The 23,691-nt window shown below is 45.5% G+C and overlaps 1 protein-coding gene across 1 annotated transcript in view; it reads left to right on the top strand.

Annotated features, from left to right (window-relative positions):
• SNTA1 (syntrophin alpha 1) overlaps positions 1 to 14,692 on the top strand; it is a 107,985-nt gene extending 93,293 nt beyond the window's left edge. The window contains exons 7-8 of the mRNA XM_063960203.1: positions 12,814 to 13,001; positions 13,109 to 14,692. Coding sequence (XP_063816273.1) covers positions 12,814 to 13,001; positions 13,109 to 13,201 — 281 coding nt within the window. The 3' untranslated portion in view covers positions 13,202 to 14,692. The remainder of the gene's footprint in view (positions 1 to 12,813; positions 13,002 to 13,108) is intronic.
• The last annotated feature ends 8,999 nt before the right edge of the window (positions 14,693 to 23,691 follow it).

Raw genomic sequence — 23,691 nt, 5'->3', positions numbered from 1 at the left:
TCATTGCGTAAAGGCTGCGTATGGGTTTACGATGGCTCCGGTGGACGTCTATCTTTCCTGGCCAGCAGCTTCTCTTGTGGTGATTAGCAATTTTGTAGCCTAAAAATGTGCAGCTGCGTAGGCGAGTGTGTACAAACGTGAGTTAGGCCCTATTTCTGTTCTAGCTGAGGTTCAGGAGTGCTGTCTTGTTTCTGTTCTAGCTGAGGTTCAGGAGTGCTGTCTTGTTTCTGTTCTAGCTGAGGTTCAGGAGTGCTGTCTTGTTTCTGTTCTAGCTGAGGTTCAGGAGTGCTGTCTTGTTTCTGTTCTAGCTGAGGTTCAGGAGTGCTGTCTTGTTTCTGTTCTAGCTGAGGTTCAGGAGTGCTGTCTTGTTTCTGTTCTAGCTGAGGTTCAGGAGTGCTGTCTTGTTTCTGTTTATGGTGTTGAGTCACGCCAAGAAAAATGAGCAAAGATTGTAGATTAACATGATGCGGAAATGTTCTATTCTAATGGAAGCTCCTGCCATCTTTATAGAATGTTAGAATATCAGTTAGGTACCCCAGTACTTAGGAGAATATCTACTTAAGGCCCATACACACTAGGAGATTTTGAGCTCAAAGCAGCTCACTATTGGCGTTTTGAGCAGCTTTGAGCTCAAAATCTACTGGTGTGTATGGGCGGGCGTTGAGCTCCCGCATCATCGACAGTGAGGTTGGCAATCGTGTGTTTTGCACACAGTGTTTTGCCCATCTCGCTGCTTGTTCATCCATCATCGCTCAGTGTGTACGGCGCCGAGCAATGATGGATGAAACTGTCCTCGGCTGTCCGGACCCGCCCCGTTCCCTCCCTGCTCCCTCCACAAGCCCCAACTCACCTAGTGTGCCCCCCCCCCCCCCGTGCAGTGACTCTCCCAGTAACTTCTACAGTTGCTACTCACTTTTGCTATTGGCGGTGTCCCACCACTGCGCATTACAGTGAAGAAGCACAAAATAAACTACAGTTCCCAGAAGCTCTTCCTGCCGGGAGCTCCCGCCGTTAGGGCTGCTGGGAGCTGTAGTTTATTTATTGCTTCTTCACTGCAATGCGCCGTGGTGGGACACCGCCAATAGCAAAAGTGAGTATCAACTGTACAAGTCTCTGGGAGAGTCACTGCCCGGGAGGGGGGCACACTAGGTAATGCCTCAGAGATACAGTGGGGCAAAAAAGTATTTGGACAGCCACCGATTGTGCAAGTTGACCCACTTAAAAAGATGAGAGAGGTCTGTAATTTCCATCATAGGTACACTTCAACTGTGAGAGACAGAATCTGAAAAAAAAAAACCCTAGGAAATCACATTGTATGATTTTTAAACAATTTATTTGTATATTCTTGAGGAAAATAAATGTTTGGACAGTCAAAAAGTTTAACTCAATACTTTGTAATATAACCTCGGTTGGCAATTACAGAGGTCAAACGTTTCCTGTAGTTCTTGACCAGATTTGCACACACTGTAGCAGGTATTTTGGCCCACTCTTCCATGCAGATCTTCTCTAGATCTGTCATGTTTTGGGGCTGTCGCCGGGCAACACGGTCTTTCAACTCCCCCTACAGATTTTCTATTGGGTTGAGGTCTGGAGACTGGCTAGGCCACTCCAGGACCTTGAAATGCTTCTTACGGAGCCACTCCTTAGTTGCCCGGGCGGTGTGTTTGGGATCATTGTCATGCTGAAGACCCAGCCACGTTCCATCTTCAATGGTCTTCCTGAGGGAAGGAGGTTTTTGTCCAAAATCTCACGATACATGGTCCCATTCATCCTCTCCTTAATATGGATCAGTCGTACTGTCTCCTTTGCAGAAAAGCAGCCCCAAAGCATGACGTTTCCACCCCCATGCTTCACAGTGGGTATAGTGTTCTTGGGATGCCATTCATCATTCTTCTCCCTCCAAACACGGCGAGTGGAGTTTAAACCAAAAAGTTCGATTTTGCTCTCATCTGACCACATTACATTCTTCCAATCCTCCTCTGGATCATCCAGATGGTCACTGGCAAACTTTAGACGGGCCTGGACATGTGCTGGCATAAGCAGGGGGACCTTTTGGGTTGCTGCAGGATTTCAATCCATGACGACATAGTGTGTTACTAATGGTAACCTTTATGACTGTGGTCCCAGCTCTCTTGAGGTCATTGACCAGATCCCCCCGTGTAGTTCTGGGCTGATTCCTCACCATTCTCAAGATCATTGATACCCCACGAGGTGAGATCTTGCATGGAGCCCCAGGTCGAGGGAAATTGTCAGTGATCTTGTATTTCTTCCATTTTTTAAGAATTGCGCCAACAGTTGATCTCTTCTCACCAAGCTGCTTGCCTGTTGTCGAGTAGCTCACCCCAGCCTTGTGCAGCTCTACAATTTTGTCCCTGGTGTCCTTAGACAGCTCACTGGTCTTGGCCATGGTAGAGAGGTAGCAGTCTGACTGCTAGAGGGTGTGGACATGTGTCTTTTATACAGATAACCAGTTCAAACAGGTGCCATTAATACAGGTAATGAGTGGAGGATAGAAGAGCTTCTTGAAGAAGAAGTAACAGGTCTGTGAGAGCGAGAAATCTTGCTGCTTGGTAGGTGTCCAAATATTTATTTTCCACAAGAATATACAAGTAGATTGTTTAAAAATCATACAATGTGATTGCCTGTTTTTTTTTTCCAGATTCTGTCTCTCACAGTTGAAGTGTACCTATGATGGAAATTACAGACCTCTCTCATCTCTTTAAGTGGGTCAACTTGCACAATCGGTGGCTGTCCAAATACTTTTTTGCCCCACTGTGTATATGTATGTATATATATATATATATATATATATATTTATTACTGCCACCAATGATTATTTATGCTGATAATATATACATTGCTGGCAGAGGCCAGCAATGTATATGTTCTGGTACCACTGACCACCAATGTTTATGTATAATATATACTTAATATATAAATTGCAGGCAGAGTCCTCATTTATGCACATTATGGCAGCAGTGTCCCCCCTTTTTACACATTACGTCAGCAGTCCCCTTTTTTACACATTACAGCTGCAGTGTCCCCCTTTTTACACATTATGTCAGCAGTCCCCCTTTTTACACATTACAGCAGCAGTGTCGCCCTTTTTACACATTACGGCAGCAGTGTCCCCCTTCTTACACATTACGGCAGCAGTGTCCCCTTTTTACACATTATGGCAGCAGTGTCCCCCTTTTTACACATTATGGCAGTAGTCCCCCTTTTTACACATTATGGCAGTAGTCCCCCTTTTTACACATTACGGCAGTAGTCCCCCTTTTTACACATTACGGCAGGAGAGTCATAAAATGACCTCTACTCCCACCCTTTAGCGATGATGGCTGAAAGATGAACTACTTTCAGCCCGGCGGACCCGCCCTGCCCCCTCCACAAGCCCCTCCGGCTACGGTACCACGGTCCCGCCCTGCTCCCACCCCAAGCCCGTCCGGCTACGGTGCCGCGGTCCCGACCTGCTCCCTCCCCAAGCCCCTCCGGCTACGGTGCCGCAGGCCCACCCTGCTCCCTCCCCAAGCCCCTCAAGCTACGGTGCTGCGGTCCCGCCCTGCTCCCTCCAGCGCACTTGGAGATGTGCGTTTGAGGAGCATCTTGCAGCGGCAGCAGCACATTGTGAAGTGAGTCGCTGCCAACAAGTGTTTGTCTCTGGGTTATATACATTGCTGGCCTGTGCCAGCAATGTATATATTGCTGGCTTAATGAAATGTCATTGGTGGGCACTGGTGCCAGTAATATATACATTGCTGACATGTGCCAGCAATGTATATATTACTGGCTTAAAGAAATGTCATTGGTGGGCAGTGGTGCCAGTAATATATACATTGCTGACATGTGCCAGTAATGTATATATTACTGGCTTAAATAAAAGTAAATTAAATAAACATTGGTGGCCAGCTTCATGCAGCGACTCACTTCACTGCTATAGGATCGGTGCCGCAGCCGCTGCGTCTCTGCATCTCTGAGCTGGAGGGAGCAAGCTGAGCAGGAGGGAGCTGGCGGAACTGTGGCGTCGGAGCAGGTGGGGCTTCAGGTGAGTGCAGGGCGGCTCCGCCGGGCAGATGATGGTTCCTCTTCCAGCCATCATTGCTCGCGGCCGTATACACTGAGCGATGATGGCTGGAAAATGAACCATCATCTGCAAACATGCTGGTAAATCCAGCTGACGGCACACCTTGCTGGCAATGATGCGGAGGTGCGCATCATCACCAGTCGTTCGTCGCTAGCCCATACACACTGGGAGACTTTGACCTCAAAATCGTTCAAAATGGCCAAAATGAACGATTTTGAGGTCAAAGTCTCCCAGTGTCTATGGGCCTTAGGTCTTGGAGAGAGATAAAGTACCAGCCAACCTGCTCCTGTAACTTTTCAAACACAGCCTGTAACATGGCAGTTAGGAGCTGTTGTATTTCTTTTCACTTTATCACCTTCTAAAGCTTAGTACATATGCTTCTTAGGACCGAATTCAGATAGCCGCAAAAATAAAAATGCTAATTTAACGCAAATTGCGGTAAATTCGCAAAAAGGCCTATTCAGTTGTCTGCGAAAACAGATTAATGGTAATTTTCCTGCAAATTTCAATTCACCAACCTTGAGCAGGTGATAAACTTGGTAAGAATCCCTATTTTGAGTAAAAAATGTTGGGACACCCCCCTGAATGACTAATTAGACACTTAGAAGTTTTTAATTATTTTTATTTGGCCAATAATGATTTCTCAATTTTGGGAGAAATGATGGAAATTGGGGTACAAGGTATGGGACAGGTATATTGAGGTGCTTTGTGAGTGGGACAAGTGTTTTTAGACTTGCAGGTGGGAGCAATCGGTCTGTTTCAACTTTCTTTTTTTCAAAAGTGCCCTAAAATGACCCAAATATATATTTATGTACTTTATGTACCCGGAATTAAATGTTATCTCTTATATTGCTGAAAAAAAATAGCTTTCTATAATTTATTTACATATAAAAAAAATGCATATAACAGTCATTTAACCCAATTTACTGTAAGTACCAGAAATACTTTTATTATAACCAGTAATAAACCCTTATATTGTTATCCGATGTTAGTTTAGCTATTTTGGGGGTACTGGTAGATTTAACCATTTTTCTGCAGCAGGTTACATTGGTTTCCACAAGGACACATGAGGGTGTAGAGTGGATCTTGATCCAGAGGCACCAACAGGCCAAAGCTGTAGGCTGTCCCAGGATGCATTGGGGCCTCCTCTATAAGCCCGCCTCCAGGCACTGTGAGCTCAGTTTCAGTTGGTGTCTGTAGTAGCAGGTCACTTAACATCTTTATCTGACAGAAAATGTTTTCAAAACTGGGCTGTCAGCGCTGTATGTCATGGTGACACTTCAGCGCTGCAGCTCCATCACCTCCCAAGCGGCGTTGCATACTCCCGCGGCCTGTTCCCGGGTATTTGCGGCGGAGACGCTTCGGCTTTAGGCACATGGTCGCAGTCACTCTCCTGGTTCGCGTGGCTGCTACGGGGAGGAGGTAAGAGGGTCCCCCAAGCGGGACCCACCATTAAATCGCATTCTGTCCGCGACCTAGGGAGATGGGTTGCGGCGCTGGCGTGGACACCGTCACCGAGCAGGGACCCCATTAAACCACCAGGGCGATAGAGCACAGGTCGGGTGTACTAACGCCCCATTTAACCACTTGTCTGGCATGGTCGCATCAGATGCGACCATGCCTACAAGTGCTTTATCTGACCTGGTCGCACAGGATACGACCAGTCAGATAAACTGTGTTACTAGCGGCAGAGAAGGGAAACTTCCCTCCGCTGTTGCTGTCAGAGGGACCAGAAGGTCCCTCTGCCTCCCTGCACCTCCCGCTGTGTCTGCTGTGCTGCCGATCATTGCTGATCGGTCAGCATGGCAGGATCCCACACCCTCAGCGGCTGCAGGCAATGGCAGACGCTGGGGAGTGTATATTGGCCCTCATTCCGAGTTGTTCGCTCGCTAGCTGCTTTTAGCAGCAGTGCACACGCAAGGCCGCCACCCTCTGGGAGTGTATCTTAGCTTAGCAAAAGTGCGAACGAAAGATTAGCAGAATTGCGCGTGAAAAATGTCATGCCGTTTCTGAGTAGCTCCAGACCTACTCCTATCTTGCGATGACTGCAGTCTGTTTAGTTCCTGGTTTGACGTCACAAACACACCCTGCGTTCGGCCAGCCACTCCCCCGTTTCTCCAGCCACTCGTTTTTGCCTGGCTTGCCTGCGTTTTTTAGCACACTCCCTGAAAATGCAGAGTTGCCACCCAGAAACACCCACTTCCTGTCAATCATACTACGATCACTCGAGCGACTGAAAAACGTAATTCGAGCTTGGGTACAACTATAAAGTTTTGTGTGAAAGTACTTAGCGCATGCGCGCTGTGTACCATGCGCATGCGCAGAATTGCAGTTTTTTCACTTGATCGCTGCGCTGCGAAAATCGGCAGCGAGCGATCAACTCGAAATGACCACCATTGTCTGTCTAAACGGGCCTTGGCTCGCTATCCTCTCCCTGCAGAGTTATGTAACGAGTGGAAAAATTCACCACCGGTGGATTCTCATAATATCCGCCTAGTGGTGTCGTCCACTCTGCCTGTCACCACTGTCTCCTCACCGTAGGAACCGACACATAAACGTGTGGAGGGATGCCTGAAATCTATTTACTCCCTTACAGGTGCTATACATAGACCCACTAACGCGGCCTCTTGGGCTGCAAATGGAATTGAAGCATGGGTTCAGGCATTAGGTGAAGAGCTGCCCGACTGTCAGATAATACCTGTCTCACAATACCAGCGCCGCCTATTACATTCAGGAGGCATCCTCTGAGACGGGTGTGTTGGCAGCCAAGGCATCGACTGCATCTGTCCTGGCTTGCCGTATTCTGTGGTTGAGGTCATGGAAGGTGGACCTAGACTCCAAAAATACCTTGGAGGTACTCCCCTTTAAGGGGGACATTTTGTTTCGGGTAGACCTAAATAAAATTGTGTCTGAATTGGTGGCTGCTAAGACTGCCTTTCTCCCAAATACTAATCCTTCTGCACAGAAGGCTAAAGGTACCACTTTTTGTTCATTTCGGCCTCAAGGGAAATCAAAATGTCAGGCATACCTCTGGCCCAGAGAGGCAGAGGTTACTACTCAACCCTGTTTCTAGTACCGAAAACCCAATAGGTCTTTCCGGCCTATACTCAACCTTAAATCACTAAATAAGTTTGTGAGAGTGTCCAAGTTCTGTATGGAAACAAGGCGCTTAATAATACTGGCTATGGAAACCGGAGAGTATATGGTATCCCTGGATATACAGGATGCATACCTGTATATATGTCGTATCAGCAGTATCTGCGGTTTGCTATTGTCATCCTCCACTGTCAGTTCCAGGCTCTGCCATTTGGACTGGCTACGGCTCCTCAGATCTTCACCAACGTCATGGCCGTAATGACGGCCCATCTCCGTCGCCAGGGAGTCAGGTTCCTGCTCTTTTTGAACGACATGCTGATTCTGGCAAACTCCCACGATGTCCTCCTCAGTCATCTACAACTGACGGTAAGTTTCCTACAAGCCCACGGGTGGCTCATCAATTGGAAGAAATCCTCGCTGGTCCCAGCTCAGAGCATGGTGCACCTGGGTGCACTCCTGGACACACACAGTCAACGACTGTTTCTGTCTCCAGAAAAAGTCCTGAGACTTCAAGACAGGATAAGATGCTTCCTTTGTCACCCCAGAGTGTTGATGCACTCGGCGATGGATGCAAGTACTTGGCCTGATGGTGTCGGCATTCAACATGGTAGAGTAGCTCAATTTCATTCTCGCCCTATGCAGAGGTTTATCCTTTCCAAGTGGGACGGCCTACCTCATCGGATCAGATCTCACATGATTATTTTGACTCTGGAGGTTCATCTGTCGCTGACCTGGTGGCTGGCTACAGGACCAGCAATTGAGCAGGGGCCGTCCCTTCTGGATCCCCGACTGGGTCCTGCTGACAACGAACGCCAGTCTGAGGTGATGGGGTGCGATGTTGGAGCAACACTCTTTTCAGGGTCACTGGACCAAGGAGGAGTCACTCCTCCCAATAAACATTCTGGAGTCGCGGGCGGTGTTCAGTGCATTGACTCTCGCCCTGCCTCTGGTACAGAACAGGCCGGTTCATGTACGGTCAGACAATGCCACTACAGTGACATACATAAACCATCAAGGTGGCACGCGACGCCGCATGGCTATGATGGAAGCGTCCTTTGTTGGGCGGAATGCCATCTGCCAGCAATATCGGCAGTGTTCATTCTGGGCATCCTAAACTGGAGCGGACTTCCTCAGTAGCCAGGACGTGCACGCCAGAGAGTGGAGTTTTCATCCAGAAGTCTTTCAACTCCTAGTGGACAAGTGGGGCCTACCAGACATAGACCTGATGGTGTCACGACACAATCACAAGGTTCCGGTCTTGGGATCAAGGACCAGGGATCCTCAAGCAGCGTTCGTGGATGCACTGGCTATTCCACAGAACTTTCGGCTGCCCTACGTGTTCCCTCCAGTGTCACTCTTGCCCAGGGTCCTGCGGAAGTTCAAACAAGAAAGAGGAATCTACTTCTAGTCACTCCAGCGTGGCCCAGACGGCATTGGTTCTCAGAACTGCAGCGTCTATCGACAGAGCGTCCTCTTCTACTTCCTCAGCGCCCAGACCTCCTCGTACAGGGCCCTTGTCTTTATCCGGACCTGGCCAGGCTGGCTTTGACGGCGTGGCTCTTGAGGCATCACTCCTGAGAGCCAAAGGATTCTCTGAGGTGGTCATCCAAACTATGTTAAAAGCCTGCAAACCGGCATCTGCTTGGATTTATTACAGGGTCTGGAATTCTTACTTCACCTGGTGTGTTGATAAGAATTATGATGTATACAGATTCAGAACTTCCAGAATTCTGGCTTTTCTGCAAAGAGGCCTGGACTTAGGCTTTCGTCTGGCCACCCTCAAGGTTCACATATCTGCCTTGTCGGTATGGTTTCAGAGAAAAATTGCGTCTATACCTGACGTTCATACATTCACTTAGGTTGTCTTACGGATTCAGCCTCCTTATGTCCCTCCTGTGGCTCCATGGGATCTGTCTGTTGTCCTGAATGCAAGAGTCTCCATTTGAACATCTTGAGACGGTGGACCTTAAATGGCTCATGGCCAAGGACTTGTTTTTACTGGCTATTGCCTCTGCAAGAAGGGTGTCGGACTTAGGCACATTGTCCTGTCATCCACCCTTTCAAATATTTCACCGTGACTGGGCAGTACTTAGAACTCGCCCAGGTTATTTACCTGAGGTGGTGTCATCTTTTCACCTTAACCAAGAGATTGTGGTTCCAGCCATTGGTGGTCATTCCGAGTTGATTGCTCGCTAGCAACTTTTTGCAGCGCTGCGATCAGGTTACATCTCGGCAAAACTGCACCGCAATGCGCAGGCGCGTCGTACGGGTACAAAGAGGATCAGTGCTGGGCGATGGATTTAACGTAGAATCCATTCGCACAGCCGATAGCAAGGTGATTGACAGAAAGAGTGCGTTTATGGGTGTCAACTGGCCGTTTTCTGGGAGTGTTTGGAAAAACGCAGGCATGTCCAAACGTTTGCAGGGTGGGTGACTGACGTCAATTCCGGGACCAAAAAGACTGAAGTGATCGCAGCGGCTGAGTTAGTCCAGAGCTACTCAGAAACTGCAAAAAACTTTTTTGTGTCGTCGGCTGCAAAAGCGTTCACACACTTGCAAAGTGAAAATACACTCCCCCATAGGCAGCGACTATCTGATCAAAAAGTTGCAAGCGAGCGATCAACTCTGAATGAGGGCCATTATCTCTTCTGATTTGTCCTCCGAAGAGCAGTCTTTGGATGTGGTAAGGGCTCTCCGTATATATGTGGAGAGGACTGCCTCTATCAGGAGGTCAGATTTCTTTTTTGTTTTGTTTGGTTTTTACAAACGTGGCTGGCCTGTGAATAAGCAAACCTTGGCCAGATGGATTAGAATGGTGATTGCACAAGCTTATGCGCAGGCTGGTCTCCCAGTTCCTGCTGCTTTTAATGCCCATTCTACTCGGTCTGTTGGACCTTCTTGGGCGGCCCGCCGTGGCACGTCCATAGAACAATTGTGCAAGGGGGCTACATGGTTCTCTGTGAACACGTTTATTAGGTTCTATACCTTTGATACTTCCGCCTCCCAGGATGCTTCCTTTGGACGCCGGGTTCTCATACCCGCTAAGGCGCATGTAACCTGCTGCAGAAAAGGAGCATTATGGTAGACTTACCATTGTTAACTCTCTTTCTGCAAGGTACATTGGGTTCCACAGGGCGCCCACCCTGACGCACCTAGCTTCTATGGGTTTGTATGACATTAGCCGCTGGTCCCTTCTCCTGTCGTGAGAACGTAGTTCTATGTGACTAACCTTCTCTCTTACCTGCTCCTGCATTGGACTGGTTAACGAAACTGAGCTCACAGTGCCTGGAGGGGTTATAGAGAAGGCCCCAATGCATCCTTGGACAGCCTAAAGCTTTGACCTGTTGGTGCCTCTGGATCAAGATCCACTCTACACCCTGATGTTTCCCTGTGGAACCCAATCTACCTCGCAGAAAGAGAGTTAACAATGGGAAGTCTACCATAACGCCCAGCAACAATTTTTGCGGTAATCCCATTTTCGTGAATTTGCAATTGAATAGGCGAATCGCGGATGCGCATATACCCGCGAAAATTACTATGATTTTACGGCTAATTGAATTCAGCTCATACGACCTGATTCAGGATCCAACCACAAAAAATACGATGATGTCGGAACATGCGCAGGGCCCGTCTTGCGCATGTGCCTGTACTACTTCAGGAGGGGGGCGGCAGTGCTCCATTTCCTTGGCGGAGACGGAGCCTTGCGGGGGCGGTGTCAGGGCAAACAGAGGCGTGGTGGGGCAAACGGGGTGTGTGGCGTGGGCGTGATTGGGGCGGTTGTGTGATGTCACACGCAGCTGCTCCGATCACAGAGATGGCGGCTCTCCTGCCATTGCACCCATGCTGCGCCAGCAGGAGGCATCCACAATTTCTGCGAGCCGCCAGCATGCAAATAAAAAGGATTGCAATCCTTACTGTACAGGGTCCATAATCTGTTCTCCAGGCAAATTTTGCAGGTAACGGTATGATCTGTGGCGTTCAGTAGGTTGTGTAATTAGCAGGGTGTCAACAAACTCTGGGAGGGTGGAGAGGGGTTCTTAAGAATTGTACCAGTATTTTCCTTTAATAACATTAAGGGGGTGATTCAATTGTTTTGGGCATCTGTTTTTCTCATCTGTTGCACCCAAACAGGGTTTAATCGCATAAAATGTCTAAACCCAACTAGTCCTGGTTTGGGCGTCCAAAGTCCCGATTGGAAGCCGAAAGTGCCGGCGTAGCACACATTTCTTCTCGCACCTCAAGAGGCTGCCAGAAGAAATGTCACCCCCGCAGCTACCGGGCCTCTAAACGGAGCAACAATTGAATTGCTCCATTTATTGTCATTGATTTCTAAGGCACCACAGTGCTCAGCAGCAAAAGACAGTGGTGAAAACAGAGCATACTGTACATAAAATAGGGCATACAAGGCAGACAAAATAAATACAGAAATGAAAATAATGGTTAGTTAGGGCACAGCTTGGTAGAGATGATACAGTGTAGCGGGGATAGGAGGGGAGTGTGGCGCAGTGCTGAGACATAGATATACATATAGTCAGAGCAGCATTAGCAAGAGGGCAGCTGGGGTAATGCCCAGGAGCCCCCACACACATAGCTATATCACGAGCATGGGGGCTGCTGTGGCATATGTGAAGTGCGGTTTCTATATGGCATACTGTGAACTGGGCGCATTTCAGTGTGTTTAACACATTTGTGGTGCTGAGCTACACATTATATTTCAATAACTTTGCCAGCATATCTTATTCACAATTCTATTGGCAGGACTCCACACGTTATTTTCCCAGGGCCCCCCTCCCAAACTTTAATTTGAGCCGGTATAGGGTCATTCAAATTGGCTAATAGGAATGGAGACTGGATTTATTGGATGGCATGTGGGACTTTATGGGTTGCCGCAGAGATTTTCAAGGCCCCAAAAATCCACCACTAGAATGTTGCATAAGTCATGATTTTCCAGGGGAAGACAAAATAGAACTCCAGCATGACCGTGGCAAATTTGTCCCCACAATGGAGAAAGTAATTAATTTCTGATTCTATAATGGCAATCAGATTAATTCCCTAAATCAATTACCTTGAATAATCTCATTTAATGATAATAGAGATATTCTTGTAAGAATGTAATCCAACCCACTTGTACATTGTGTTAATACATTAACCTTCACTACCTCCCTTTGGGGAGAATTCCATAGTCTGACCACCCTTACAGTTGAGATCTTTTTTAGTGGTGACAATGAAAGCTTCTTACCTCCAGTCCAGTGGATTGCTCCCTCTTACCTGTACAGTCCTGGGTAGACTAGTGCATGATACAGCTCTGTGTATCAACCTGTAATGTAAACTGCATGGCAAGTATGTAGTGCTATTTAGCTATTCCTAAATCAGTTTTAATCTCCCGTTTCCCAAATTAATCCAGAGCAGTTCTGCATGTTTTTGTGAGGGTGCAGTAGAAACCATTGTGACAATTTTAAGTGCTGGGCCATCTAACTTTTTTATTTGGTAAAGCTAGTAACGCTAACAGAAAGATAAACATGCAGTAGATAAGAGGATGTCTGTGCTGTGTAGGTGACGCACTGTTTGCGTACCTTAGTGTCATATGAGTTGTCATGCTGAATAGTAATTATTGTGAATTTCTCTCTGCCCAGCATGTACGTGGGGTGGGAAAGAGTGCGCACTCTCCATACACATTGATCAAGGGTTCACACTGTTCACGGAAGAGCCTGGACTTAGCAAGGTTGTCCACCTCCATAAACCTTTTGAGAAGCTCCGGATGTCTTCTGACGATGGCAGCAGGATGCTGTATCTGGACTTTGGAAACCCTGAGGGAGAACTTGTACGTAAACCAAGGATTTAACATTATCTTTTATTATAATTTCTTTATGACATTATTCAGTATTATCCACCTATTCTAGCGTTAACGTGTTTTCTTTTTCTTTCCAGCAACTGGATCTTCATTCTTGCCCAAAAACCATTGTCTTTATCATTCACTCTTTCTTGTCAGCTAAGGTGTCTCGTCTTGGTCTTCTACCATAAAGAGATTGGAGAAGTTTCTGTGGGAACCTATGTGATCCATGCACTAACCAGACATGGAAATGAGAAGTTCTGCTGACGGATAGCATAAGAAACTCCAACTGTTGGAATAGCTGCAGATTGCCACCCTAACCTCTCTGGTGTAAAAAAAAAAAACAACCCCACTTAAAATACAAGTGGTAGCTGGTGCTTAATCTTCTCTCTCTTTCAACAATATAGTGCCTTATAAGTAGATTTAGGTTGGTACCCAGATTTATATAGAGAGAGTTATATTCCCATTTGGCAGAGACAGAGTTATTGGGTGCCTTCAGCTGATTTCTACTGTCGGACATCATCAATATAGCTGCAAAATGACATCATATTCTATGCTGAATTCGTACTTCCATGTTTCACCTTAAATTTGTGCATTTTATTATAATTATATATAAATATATATATATGTATATTCATAAGACGTGTTCAAAGCAGATATATATTTAGTTTTATTACAGTTCAAACAAATACATTTGACAAAATAGTGTCCCTTTTCTTATGTGACTCTGGATCATACTTACCTACTTTCTTAATTTTCCTTTTAGTGATGAGGGTTGGACTGGACTATTATTTTCATTTCATTAGGCACCACTCTCACAATAAAATGCAGCAAAACATGCAAATATGAAGAGGGGGTGGTGCTAAAATGATGAGATTGTTATAGAATCATCTCACTGAACGCCGGTCCCTCCTCACGGACTATTATTCTTTGTACTATTCTCTACAACCTACACACGTCACTAGGAAGTGGGCAGGATGTGGGAGGAGCACTCACTCTTCTGGGAGACCGGGGGACTACCCGAAAAATCAGTCTCCTAGAGGTTCCAGGAGAGTAGGTAAGTATGATCTGAATGGTCCAAAAGCCCTTTGTTTTTGACAATATGGCAGCTTTGTACTGGCTTTCCAGATGTGGTTGCCATTTTAATAATTTTGGTTATTAGTGTTGTAAATGGTGGTCCTGGAACTAATCTAATGACATTATTGTCACCTATAAACAGTGGGGGGAACCATTTTGTGGGCTGAACTAATGATCATTGATGTCATTAGTTCCTTTACAGTTGGTACTCTGCATTCTCAGAATTATTGTACCAGCCTATGAAATGGTCGCCTCCATTGTATGTAGCCAACACTTTCAAAAGCGATAGAAAATCCATCTTGCACTCTACAGCTATGGAGAAAACAGTCTTGTACTGCATGTATATCCAGGTGTTCAGAATTCAGAAGGCTGCTGTTACATTCTAATCTGAGTGGCATTAATAGGGCTAGTTTGTTACCCAAATGTGCAGTGTAGAAGTGAGGATAAAGAGAACCTTAGGCAATTTATTCTAAATTTACATATACTTGACCTTGGTCCTAATCTGTCATTAATTCAGAAGCGAATGATGACTGCACAATGATTTTACTTTTTTCTGGTTTGTTGGAGGTAAAAATAAACCAGTAATAAAAAATACACTAGAATCACTTCTGAGATGGCATTTTTTATTCTACATACATTCCGTGTCTTACTACTAAGGGACAAAAAGTCCAATATCTGCAGTCAGTAGGGAGCTCTCTGGAATGTGGAAAGGCATTTAATGTCTCAGAATGTCGTGTTTGCTTGCTCTAAAATGGAATTGTGCTTAGAGAGAAAAGAACTCTGGGGAGCTTTTCCTCTCAAAGCAGCAAGTCTTGACCAGCATGGAGTGGAGGAGTCTGGCTGGCCTGGCAAGGTAAGTGAAAAGAGGGTGTCACTGTCTAGAGACTTCTCGGAAATTAAATAAAATCATGTTTAAGATTATGTTAAACTAAATATTCTATTACAAAAAATAAAATAGTGTAGTGCCAGATACGTTTGCATGCATTTTAGTAAAGTACTTGTTGGTTACATAATTCAAGTTCATGAGTGACATCACACAGGCTGTCTATGATGTTAGCCAGTTACATAACTAAACAGAAAGACTTTTGTTATACTGCAAATCTGTGCGTATGTTTCTAGCAAATAAAAGCATGGGGATTTTGTTCATATTTTAATCAAAACATTTAAGCTTGCAGCCCTTTGTCAAGGGACTGCAATTATCTGCAAGTCCATACTATAGCGAATATGCCCAAGACATAATTAAATTTCAGTTAAGTGCACTCAACTCTCAGGTACAGGGGGGAACATCTATCCAGGGGCTGCCCTGTGAGCCATACCCAAATAGGCTTTTTATACTCTTGATTGAGAGCAGCCATGATAGCACTAGGCAAAATCTTGAAACAGAAAATACATATACCAGCAATTGGTGGTACCCATATTGTACATGGTACCAGCTACATGGCAATATTAATGCCATATATGTATACAAAACAGAAAAAGAATTGCCATCAGTGCTAATAATATACTGCAAATCTGTGTGGTTCTAGAAAATAAAATCATGGGGATTTTTTCAAAACATTTACGCTTGTAGCCGTAGTCCCTACACTAGCATATATGCCCACACACCATTACATTGCTGTTAACTGCACTCAACTCTCAGGTAAAGAGGGGGGCAGCTATAAAAGGGCTGGCTTGTGAGACACACCCAACTAGACCTTGATTGAAAGCAGCCATGAAAGCACTAGGCAAAATGAAACAAAACAGAAAAGAAATATGCCCGCACTCGGTTTTACCATATTTCTTTTATGTTTTGTTTCAAATGTGCGAAATCTCACCTGCAGGCATTTCACCACTGCTATCTATCATTATATTTGTATGACTATTAGGGTAAAATAAGATGAATTTATGGTGAGAGATGTCATCTGAGACAGCTGACTACTGAGTTTTATTCCAAGAAGTGACATTTATAACAATACTGAGTGACATCATAAAAGCTTTCTGATTCAAACCAGTCCTATAATCAGCATACTGAAGTGATAAATCTCAACCTGCAGACATTTCATTAATTTCATCAGAGATGAGCCTGGAATCCGAGGCGGGAATTGAGTGCAGCTTGGGACTTCCCACCTTACTTGGATCCCTAATCAAGGCCAAACGTCATCATCCCGCTGTCAGATTCTCACCGTTTTTGGATACTATAAAGGTTCCCGATGATTGGTGCCTTCTTCACTCCAGCTGTGGAGAGTATACTGGATGGATGTTTCCGTCTCAGTACTGTGTTGTATGGCGTGGGGCGGGTGCTCTGTCTGCTGTAATAGTCCAGGGGTGCTAAGTCTCCTGTATCAGTCCAGGCGGGGTGCCCTGTCTGCTGTATCAGTCCAGGCAGGGTGCTCTGTCTGCTGTATTAGTACAGATGGGGTGCCCTGTCCGCTTTATCAGTCCAGGGGTACTCGTTCTGCTGTATCTGAAAGGTGGGTGAAGGTGGTACCACAGTAATCTATTTTATTTCCTACTCATACACATATTGTGTGACACTGTTGGTGTATTTAAACTGCAGTGTTTGATTACTATCTCTGACTCATACACATATTGTGCCACACTGTTGGTGATATTAAACCACAGTGTTTGATTACTATCTCTGACTCATACACATATTGTGCCACACTGTTGGTGATATTAAACCACAGTGTTTGATTACTATCTCTGACTCATACACATATTGTGCCATACTGTTGGTGATTACTATTTCTGACTCATACACGTATTGTGCCACACTGAAGGTGTTACATTTTTTGTACAAATTGTGTGTGCTGAACCGCACTTCATTCGTGTTTGTGGATAGATATGGAGGATGAACAATTGAGAGGAGAGCAGGAAGCACATGCTAGTGGTGCAGGTACTGCCAGCAGTCATGACAATACAAGTTCATCAACGTCATTTATTAAGGCCGATGCCCAGGGACATAGAGGGCTTAACTCAGGGCATGTAAAATCATTTAATTTTAGAGTGGTAAAGAAAAAAAAAGACAAACTGCATTCATAATTAGAACCATCAGACATTCTTGAGGAGTGTTTAGGGGTGTCTACGTGAGCTATGTGTGAGTCTGACATTTCTCACACTTTCCTCATAGAGAAGCCTCTTTCACCTCCTTCCACCATTTTTGAACCATCTGCACATGGGAGCAGTACAAGTAAAGATGGTGATGATGAAGAGGACATAATAGAAATTGAGGAATTGTGTGTGGAAGTGGAACAGGATGAGGGGGATATGTGTGTACTAATACTATCTGACACTGAGGATGTTGATGATGTTGTTTGTGTAAGTCAGCCACCAGTTGCTGCAGATGTTGACGGTGATAAAAATAAAGCCATTGCGATGCCTTGCAGAAGATCAAAAAAGCCACCTCTTGGGTGTGGCATTCTTTTTACCCTAATCCTGACAATGTTTGTGAAAGCATCTGCTCCATTTGTGAGGCCAAAGTTAGTTTTTTTTACAAGATTATAATGTAATTAACACCCTCATCATCAACATCCTCATTACTGATCAGAGATAATCTTTCTAAAAAATTGTTTTGTGAGGAACCAAACAAACCAATCATTTCAGCCACAAGTGACAGTCCCTGTCACTGAAATGATTAATTTGTTAAACTGTGTATGTCCTGTTCAATATATACAACACAAGGGAGGGTGGGAGGGCCCAAGGACAATTCCATCTTGCAACTCTTTGCATTATGTACTGTTTGGAGCATTGCTGACTGTGACAACACACATTTGTATAGTTTATTAAACTGCCACCCTGTCTCAGTGCAGTGCCATTCTGTTTCCTAGATGTGCTATGTTGGAGGTTTAAGTGCCACATGTTTAGTCATCCAGCTACCTCTGTGCAACCTTTTGGCCTAAACTGGATGAAAAAAATATTGTGAGCTGTGAGGTGGCAAAAATGTAATGAAAATGAGTGGAAATTAATGTTATTGATTTAAAAAAATAAAATACAGATTCAGACTAAATACAGATCCAACACTCACAAGGGAATTAGAGGCAAAACAAATACAGATCCAAAACATGAAGGAGATACAGACCCAAAACCCGAGGTTTGGGCAGGCACACATTCTAATTTTCTCAATTAGGTTAAAATAAGATTACCTTACGCTGGCAGTAATCAGCAGAAATAGCTGAATGCTGCTAGATTTATTCAAAGCATTGACATTTATACCAAAGCTGAATGGTATCACAAAGGATGTCTATGATGTAAACCAGTCACATAATGCCTACTGACAGGATAAATCACAACCTGTCTGCACTTCTCCGCTGCTATCTATCTATCTATCTATCTATCTATCTATCTATCTATCTATCTATCTATCTATCTGATATAAAATTAAGATAAGCTTACCTTTGCTGTGAGAGGTCATGTTAGCAGATTACTGACAGCTTTATTAAACATTTACGTACAGTATATCATTAATGTATAACATTTAGGTTAAAATACACTTGGTTTACATTAGGGCATATTCATTATGCAAGTAAGGCCTCCCGATACTTTGACATCCAACGTGCAGTGTTGGATATTATATGTGTAGAGCAACTGAAGGTTGCTCTGAAAAGCAGCTGTCTCTGCGATCCTTACCACAGACAGTTGCACTGCTAATGTTAGGCGCCGCGGTCCGGGACGTCCTCCCGGCCCGGCGCCTAGCAACTAGGGACGCCGAGCGCACTTAGCCGCCGGCTCCCTAGCAACGCTAGGACGCCGGGCGCGCCGAGCCGCCGGGACCCTAGCAACGGGGACGCCACGGGCGGACCGCGTTCCCCGTTGCAGGGTGGGTTAATCACTATGCACACATGTTTCTGGTCGTGCAGCAGGGCAGCTGCACGACATTGGTGGTAATCAGGCTCTGGACTCTGATTGGGGAATTCCCTGTTAAATGCCTTCTCAGTGTCTCACACAGACGCCGGTGATAGCTTCCTGCATGCTGCTCATGTTTGGTTTAGATCTGTTCCTGGTCTGCTGTGTCCGGTCGTTCCAGTCTTCTGAGTTCCTGAGTCTTGGTGTTTGTCATCTCATCCCAAGGAATTCTCCCGGTCCTCATTTACCTGTGACACTCTATTGAGGATCTTGCTTGGTTTCGTGAGTGACGGCTCTGCCGTGTGCTGCGGCCTAGGCCGCTTAATATTGTTTGCTGGTTTTGGAGCATTTGCGGAGGTATCCGCTTCCACAGTCCTCTCCGGTACTCGGCGGTGCCGTGTAGGAGAGTGGACAAGTGGAGTATTTTGGTTGTCCTTTTCCCTGGCGGAAATCCGCACATACTTTAGTTTTAGGTTTGTTAGTAGCCCCTGGCCTTGTTGTTTAGTTAGAGGGCCCCTTGTTATCTCCCTGTCTCGGTTCACTCTTTGTCTCCCATTAAGACCTGAGGGGGCATCGAAGTTGGGCAGACGTAATCCGCCCTTCAAACGCGGCTGCCATGGGCTCAAGAAACCATAGTCTCGCAAGAGTGTACTGACAGCACGGGCGAGACAACGGAGATAGGGTGCCAGGGGCTTATCCCATTCCTTTCCCCTTTCCCAGCATTACGTTCCGGTATTCAGGTCTCTTCACATAAGATCACCCCAGACCTGAGTACTAGAATCATAACATTATCACCGGCCCAAAAACGTAAAAAAAAAAAAAAAGGAGTTTTGAATTTTTTCCCATTCTGTTTTGGTGAGAATAAAATCCGGCTTCATGAATCCGGCAGGGTTAGGACCAAATCCCGGTCAGCTTTTTGCTAATCAAATTCAAGAACTAACTCAGATGGTTCAGGACCTTTCTCTTCGGGTGAGATCGCAGGAAGATCTTTTGCGAGCCTCCCCGAGTGTGGTCCCGGAACCAAAGATGCATTTACCTGACTGTTTTTTCGGGTAACCGAAAATATTTTTTTAATTTTAAAGAAGCTTGTAAGCTATATTTTCGTTTAAGGCCTCGTTCCTCTGGTACTGAATCTCAGCGGGTTAGGATTATTATGTCATTGCTCCAGGGGGATCCACAGACCTGGGCGTTTGGGTTAAAAACTGAAGATCCTGCTTTGTTATCGGTAGACGCCTTTTTTAAATCATTAGGTCTGTTGTATGATGACCCAGATAGAGAGGCGTCAGCTGAGAGTCACCTACGTGCTCTTAAACAAGGGAAAAATCCAGCAGAGGTGTATTGTACCGAATTTCGCCGTTGGTCGAACGACTGGCTGGAATGACCCGGCCCTGCGCAGTCAGTTTCGCCTCGGTTTATCTGAACTTATTAAAGACCGTCTCCTTCAGTATCCCGCTCCTGAGACTCTCGATAAACTCATGGAGCTCGCTATTAAAATAGATCGTCGTCTCCGAGAGCGGAGGGCTGAAAGAGGAACAACTTTTAGGCCTAGTCCTTGTGTTTTATACCTGTCCAGAGGACGTCGAGGAGCCCATGCAAATGGGTTTATCCCGGCTGTCCCCAGAGGAAAGAACCAGAAGATTAAGTTCTGGTCTCTGTTTGTACTGTGGTGGTAAGGGACATATTGCTCGCAACTGCCCGAACAAGTCGGGAAACGCTCTGACCAAGTGAATTGTGAGGGGGTTCACTTAGGTCTGCAGCTTATCTCCTCAAACGACTCTCTCCTAGTTCCGGTTAAGATTTCCTTTGGCAGCCTCAGTTCATTGGTGTCGGCCTTTGTCGACAGTGGAGCTGCAGGAAATTTTATGGATTTAACTTGGGCTAAGGCCTTAGGCATTCCTCAGATACCATTGAATAAACGAATCACCATGCACGGGTTAGATGGGGGTCCGCTTTCCAATGGGATAATTACTCACCGCACACCTCCAGTATTACTTACAGTAGGAGCTTTACATTCTGAAGAGATAGAATTCTACCTTACACATTGTCCGGCAGTTCCTGTAGTTTTGGGTCACCCTTGGCTTGCCTTTCATAATCCCACCATTGATTGGCGGTCCGGGGAGATTTCCCAATGGGGTCCTTTTTGTGGTAAGGAATGTATTTCCCATCCAGTCCGGGTTGCGGCAGTAGTCCCAGAACTTATTCCTGTGGAATATCAGGATTTTGCCGATGTGTTCTACAAAGGCAATGCGGACATTCTGCCTCCCCATCGGTCCTACGACTGTGCAATAGAGTTAGTTCCAGGTGCCACTTTGCCTAAGGGGAGATTATATGCCCTGTCCGGGCCAGAAACCACGGCCATGAATAATTATATTCAGGAAAGCCTTAAGAAAGGTTTTATTAGACCTTCTAAATCTCCATTGAGTGCAGGATTTTCTTTGTTGAGAAAAAAGATGGGTCGCTTAGACCATGTATTGATTTTAGGGCCTTGAATAAGATCTCTGTGAAAAACACCTATCCTTAGCCCTTAATTTCAGTGCTTTTTGATCAGTTACGCTCCGCCGTGATCTTTTCGAAAATTGATCTTAGGGGAGCTTACAACCTCATCCGAATAAAATCTGGGGATGAGTGGAAGACGGCTTTCAGCACTCAGTCGGGTCACTATGAATACCTGGTGATGCCGTTCGGCCTGTCAAATGCTCCGGCGGTTTTTCAAGACCTCATTAACGATGTTCTCCGTGACTTCCTTGGGAAGTTCGTGGTCGTTTATCTAGACGACATTTTGATATACTCTGAGTCTATGGAACAACATGTTACCCAGGTGCGTCTGGTTCTTCAAAAGTTATGAGAGAATCATTTATATGCTAAGCTTGAGAAGTGTGATTTTCACATCACAGAGGTGTCTTTCTTGGGGTATATTATTTCTCCCCAGGGATTTTTCATGGAACCAAAAAAGCTCCAGGCCATCCTTAATTGGGCGCAACCCACAAATTTAAAAGCAATTCAGCGCTTTTTAGGGTTTGCTAATTATTATAGGCGGTTCATTCATACTTTTTCTGACCTAGTCGCTCCCATAGTAGCTCTGACTAAGAAAGGAGCGGATCCCTCCAATTGGTCGCATGAAGCTGAGTTAGCCTTCCGGGCCTTGAAACAGGCCTTTGTCTCGGCTCCTGTCCTTAGACATCCTAATCCGGAGCTTCCCTTTATTGTGGAGGTTGATGTCTCAGAGGTTGGAGTGGGAGCAATCCTTTCTCAGGAAGATCCGGAGTCTCAGGAGTTACATCCTTGTGCTTTCATGTCCAGGAAATTCTCCTCCGCTGAATCCAACTATGACGTTGGTAATCGGGAATTACTGGCAGTAAAATGGTCTTTCGAGGAATGGAGGCATTGGTTGGAGGGAGCTAGGCATACTATTACTGTTTTTACTGACCATAAGAACCTGCAATATATTGAATCAGCCAAACGACTTAATGCTTGGCAGGCACGTTGGGCATTGTTTTTTTACTTGTTTCAGGTTTATAATTACCTTCAGACCTGGTTCCAAGAATACGAAAGCTGATGCCCTGTCACGTTGCTTTCTTCCAGTTCACAATAGCAATCCTGTCACTACCCCCATAGTTCCATCTTCAGTCATCCGGGCAGGCCTCACACAGGATTTATTTACTCAGTTAAACCAGCTTCAACACCAAGCTCCTAGACTTACTCCTGCTGGTTGTCTTTTTGTCCCCGAATTTTTGAGAGGCACTGTTTAAACTGAGTTTCATGACAACAAAGTCTCAGGGCATCCGGGTATCACTAAGACCTTGGAGTTAGTCTCTCGCTCTGTGTGGTGGCCGAGTCTTTCTAAAGACATTAAGGAATTCGTCCATTCCTGTCAGGTTTGTGCACAGCATAAGGTTCCTCGTTCATTGCCTATCGGGCAACTCATTGCTTTATCCGTTCCTCTCAGGCAATGGTCTCATATTTCCATGGATTTCGTGGTGGACCTTCCCCTTTCAGCCGGATTGCGAGTCATTTGGGTGGTAGTGGACCGTTTTAGTAAAATTGCTCATTTCATTGCTCTTCCCCGATTACCCTCTGCTCAAGGGTTGGCAGTTTTGTTCCTCCGTCATGTGTTCAGGCTCCATGGTTTGCCCACTGATGTTGTCTCTGATCGGGGTCCGCAATTCATCGCACGATTCTGGAAACGTTTTTGTGCCTCATTGAAGATGAAACTGTCTTTAACATCTGGTTACCATCCACAGTCTAACGGGCAAACCGAACGAGTCAACCAGTCATTAAAACAGTACTTACGCTTGTATTCGCCCAAATTCCAGAATGATTGGTCCGAGTTTCTTCCTTTGGCCGAATTTGCTTATAATAACTCTTGTCATTCCTCCACCAAGGAGTCCCCATTCTTTTCAGTCTTTGGTTTTCATCCTAGAGCCAATTCTTTTTTCCATCATTCTCCAGTTTCCCCGTTGACCTTAACCTCCCATCTCAGAGCAATTTGGAGAAAAGTGCACCTTGCCCTCAGAAAAGCGGCCTTCCAAGAAAAGAAATTTTCTGATAGACTCCGACGTCCTTGCACTTTTAAGGTGGGAGATAAGGTATGGTTGTCAACTCGTAACATCAAGCTCCGACAACCCTCGGCTAGACTGGGACCTAAATTTATTGGACCATTTCTTATTATTAAGAAGGTCAACCCAGTTGCTTTTCGGTTACGCTTGCCAAGATCTCTCAGAATTGGAAATACTTTCCACTGTTCCCTGTTGAAACAATGTGTTTCTTCCAGGAGATTTCCTCG

This window comes from Pseudophryne corroboree, chromosome 3, assembly GCF_028390025.1.
Source record: "Pseudophryne corroboree isolate aPseCor3 chromosome 3, aPseCor3.hap2, whole genome shotgun sequence".
NCBI lineage: Eukaryota > Metazoa > Chordata > Amphibia > Anura > Myobatrachidae > Pseudophryne > Pseudophryne corroboree.
This window is presented reverse-complemented; position numbering and strand designations above follow the sequence as displayed.